Source organism: Camellia sinensis, chromosome 6 (assembly GCF_055761805.1).
Source record: "Camellia sinensis isolate YWXY chromosome 6, ASM5576180v1, whole genome shotgun sequence".
NCBI lineage: Eukaryota > Viridiplantae > Streptophyta > Magnoliopsida > Ericales > Theaceae > Camellia > Camellia sinensis.
Window position 1 is genome coordinate 179,035,079 of NC_138966.1, and position 4,922 is coordinate 179,040,000.

Below are 4,922 nucleotides of genomic sequence, written 5' to 3' on the forward strand. Positions count from 1 at the left end.
AATGGTTTTGAGCAACCAAATATACCACGTGAATCACAACGCGGCATAGAACGCGTTACCACTTTGACCCGCGAAAATCGATGCACGGGGCCCACCTAAAAAATAGACCAAACTTAGGGGGAAATATTCTATTATTAACCCAGAATTTCTAAACCATTTCCAATAGTTTAATGGCTGTTCCATTTGCAAGAAGCTCTGTTAAGCTGTCCATATGTCCTAATTGCTCTAGAAACGCCTCTAGTTTTGCACAACCAGTGAGATTTAGATGTTTAACACTTCAACTTGCAGATAATGCCTGAAAGATACATGAGGTTCATACAATCTTTCAAATTCAAGTGAACAAGTTTATCTAGAAGCCCAATTGATTCATGGAGCACCATTAAACCTGTACAACTTTCAAGCAGTAATTCCTCGAGCATTGGTAGTGCGCAGAAGATGGGGCTTTTTGTTAGGCATTTGGAATTACTGAGATTTAGAATTTTTAAGCTCTTGAAGTGCAATTAAACTAGAAAAATATACAAAATTATATATAAAAAAATTCCATCATGATCCACTACATAATTTATCCAAATCCCAAACAACAATGAATTTGCTAAGAATGTCATACCTTGCCATCTATCCAAAGTGTTTTAAATCTGCTGAACTGCATGTCTAAAACAAGAAGTTTCTTTGGATGAAAATTGGATGGTAAATACTCCAATGGGCAGTTATGCCAACAGAGCCACCTCAACTCTTCAAATAGATGGTCAAAATTTCCACAAGGTGCACATGATCTATTCGAAGCAGTCTTAACTTAGGCATCCCAGCAAATGCTTTATTACTCCATTGTATCTTCTTTAACATGGGTGGGATCAGGATCAAACCTTCGACTGCTTCCATTTCCTAAAATAGTAATATTTAATAACAAAATGGAAAATTAAAAGGAAGAAAGACTATAAACTAACCGAAATTAGCATTCCAAGCCTAAAACTTACCAACTCACCAGAAAGAACTAAGATTCGACTCTTACCTTGTTTTTTTCAAGTACGTAGTATACGTCTTTATGAAACCACAATCTACTGCCCTTTTCAGGCTCCTTGGGATATTTTTCGCGAATAATCTCCCTTCCAATATCCCTAAGTTGATCATGCATCATCAACCCATTGTTTGCACTGATTCTCAGTAAATATCTACTAATCAATCCACTAATTCCAATTTCTGCAAAGAAACCACAACCATTCAATATAGTAATGACATAGCCTCTGTCCATTCCAATGAAAAAGAATGCAATATCAAGGAAGATATCTTTTATGTTATCATCTAGTGCATCAAAACTTATCCTAAGTTTTTCCTGAATTTTCTCATGACGAATTTGTTATAACTTATCAAATGCACTTTTCCATTCTACCATGTTTCTTTCAGAAAAATAAGAACCCAAAACTTCAAGAGCTAGTGGCAGCCCACTAGTATAACTTACTATACCATTTGCAAGATCTGCATAATTTTCTAATGGATTGGTTTCACCAAAGGCATGCCAAGTGAAAAGCTGCAGAGACTCTTTGTGATTCAATTCCTCAGCCATGTATCTTTCATCAACTTTCAGTCCCTTGAACAAGTACTCATCTCTAGTTGTTATGATGATTCTACTTCCTGGACCAAACCAATCACGATTTCCTACCAAGGTATTTAATTGACTTAATTGATCCACATCATCAAGAACAATGAGAGCCCTTTTAGAGTGAAGCCTTTCTTTTATCAAATTCATTCCTCTATCAGCACTGTCAATCTTTAGATTCTTTATCCCTAATAATTCAAAGAGAAGTTGTTCTTGCAATTGACATAGACCATTGAATTGTCGTGCACATTCTCTAACATTTGCAAGAAAATAACTCCCTTCAAATTGGGGCAAATATGGTTGTACACAGCTTTTGCAATGGTCGTTTTGCCTATTCCACCCAAGTCGCATATCCCAATCATGCGAACATCATCTGATCAACGCTCAACAATGACTTTACTTGTTTAACACGAGAATCTATTCCAACTGGATGCACAACAACATTTAGGAATGTATGTTTCAGTTCACATAAAACCTCTTTAACAATTTTTCTGATGAACTTTGCTTCATGCCTGTCAATTTCGATCCAAATAAAAAGTGAAGCAAGTATACATTATGGAAATATGAGACCTTACAAACCCCACTCCCAGTATGAAGTTAAGAAATATAAAATTCAAAACATCTTGAAGTTATAAACTGAATTATTTATATTTAATATAGTGCAATGAAACAAATAAGTTGTATATGTATGCATATAGTCTAGTATACAAGTGTGTAGTATGCACTTTGGTAAAATTATTGACGAAAGGATTATAAGTCAGTTTTAATAAAAGATATACATGTATACGAATAAAAATTGATTTTTTTTAATCAAATCCATAAATAAAATTCTCAATAAATATTAAAATAGACAATTATAAAAACAACAAGGATCAACATGGTAGGATTTTCTAGTTAAAGATTAAAATTGATAGCAGCAGCATCAGCAAAATTGAAAGGATGTTAAAACATTACCCATCAGCAACATTTTGCAAATCCCGGCCTGAAAATTAGCAACTTCAGGGAGGGCAGCTCTCCTCACCTCCACCTTCTCCATCTCATCCGTAAAACGCTTTTCTTGTCTTCCAAATGCTTCTCCAAATTACCCTGTTTGTTTCCCTACATCAGATGGACAGACATCATAGAATATTGGGAGAACTAATTGTCCAAGTGTTTTCTTGCATTCAATGATCTTCATGAGCTCATCAAAGCACCATCTCGAAGAAGCATAGTTTCTTGAGAAAACAACGATAAAGATCCTTGATTCTTTGATTGATTTTAGCAGCTCCGAAGAAATTTCACGTCCTCTTGGAAGTTCATTATCATCCCTAAAGGTGTGAATTCCAACTAGAACCAAGGCCTTGTAGAGATGATCAGTAACTCTGAAACTCAAGAACACGTCATAGCTTCAACGAGGTTGTGTCGAATATGATGAAGAAGCAAAACAAGAAGAGACTTTTCTCTTTTTTGGGGCTGGAAAACAATGAGAATGATCTAAGGTTCTTTTAGAAGCCATGGATGATAAAATAAATTGTAGGCTGCAATACAGTGTGAGTGAATAGTGATTCGGCCATCTGATCAAAAATAAATAAATAGTGATTCAGCCAAAGGGAAGAAAGAGTTATTTGCAAATTGCAAGCTCCTCCATCTGATGGCTTTGGAGGGATTTGTGGAGTGGAGAGGCAACTGTTGGGTGTTTTGGAAGCAAGTGTGTGTTTAAACTACAAAGAAATCAATCTAAAAACACAAAAAATCAAAGCTAATTTTTCTTTGCAGAAAATAGAGAAGAAGAGGAGCAAAACAGGAGAGAAGAAGGGTCACAATTGAATAGTCCTTGAGCAGACTTTTCTATTGTCTTTCTAGCTTCCTTGTTTCTGAAATTATATCAACCAAGTACCAATAAAACATCTGGTCAAATTTCCTCCAAATACCAATTAGGATTGGGAGATATTGCTGCCCCTCAAGGCAGCAGGAACAGTTATGCCAACAAACGGCACAATTTTGATAATTTTTTTTTTCTTTACTTAGTCATACACCTACAAATCCTAGTAAGGCATCTCTTTGTTAATTACACACAAATATTAAAAAAAAATATTTACTCATAATTCTCAATATCAACAAGTGTTTCACAATTTACCCATTTACTAATATTAATATTATTTAATTACTTAATTCCAAATTTTCTAGATTTATTTTTAAAATTTTCCAACAGAGCCACCTTCAAATAGATGTTCAAATTTTCCACTAAGGTGCACATGATTTATTTGAAGCAGTCTTAGCTTATGCATCCCAACAAATGCTTTATTACTTCATTTTATCTTCTTTAACATGGGTAGGGTTAGGCTCACACCTTCGATTGCTTCTGTTCCCTAATATAGTAATATTTAAAAGCAAAATGGAAAATTAAAAGGAAGAAAGACTATTAAATAATTGAAATTAGCATTTCAAGCTAGAAACTTACTAACTCACTAGAAAGAATTAAGATTCGACTCTTACCTTGTTTTTTTTAAAGAACATAGCAAACATATTCATGAAACCACAATCCACTGCACTTTCCAAGCTCCTTTGGAAATTCTTCACGAATAATTTCCCTCCCCATATCCCAAAGTAGATCATGCATCGTCAGCTTATTTTGCACATTAATTCTTAGTAAACATCTACTAATCAAAACACTAATTCCAATTTCAGCGAAGAAACCACAACCATTCAATATAGTAATGACATAGTCTCTATCCATTCCAATGAAAAAGCATGCAATATCAAGGAGGATATCCTTCATGTTGTCATCATCTAGTGCATCAAAACTTATCCTATTTTTTTCCAGAATTTTCTCATGAGGAATTTGTTGTAATTTATCAAATGCACTTTTCCATTCCACCATGTCTCTTCCAAACAAATAAGAACCCAAAACTTCAAGAGCTAGTGGCAGGTTGGCAACCCACTAGCATAACTTACCATTTGCAAGATCTGCATAATTTTTTAATGGATTGGTTTTGCCAAAGGCATGCCAAGTGAAAAACTGTAGAGACTCTTTGTGATTCAATTCCTTAGCCATGTATCTGTCATCAACTTTCAATCCCTTCAACAAGTGATCATCTCTAGTTGTTATGATGATTCTACTTCCTGGACCAAACGAATCACGATTTCCTGCCAAGGTATTCAATTGACTTAATTAATCCACATCATCAAGAACAATGAGAACCTTTTTAGAATGGAGCCTTTCTTTCATCAAATTAATTCCTCTGTCAACATTGCCAATCTTTAGATTCTTTGTCCCTAATAATTCAAAACGAAGTTGTTCATGCAATTGAACTAGGCCATTGAGTTTGTTAGGATCAAACACACCCAG

General features: G+C 34.7%; 1 protein-coding gene across 1 annotated transcript; it reads right to left on the minus strand.

Annotated features, from left to right (window-relative positions):
- Window positions 1-726: 726 nt before the first annotated feature.
- LOC145793863 (disease resistance protein RUN1-like) lies at window positions 727-4,454 on the minus strand. The gene is made up of 6 exons (XM_082876745.1): window positions 4,098-4,454; window positions 2,616-2,692; window positions 1,963-2,106; window positions 1,457-1,847; window positions 1,010-1,330; window positions 727-882 (listed from the first exon to the last, which is right to left on the minus strand). The coding sequence occupies exons 1-6, from the start codon at window positions 4,452-4,454 to the stop codon at window positions 727-729; spliced, it is 1,446 nt and encodes a 481-aa protein (XP_082732871.1).
- Window positions 4,455-4,922: the final 468 nt, after the last annotated feature.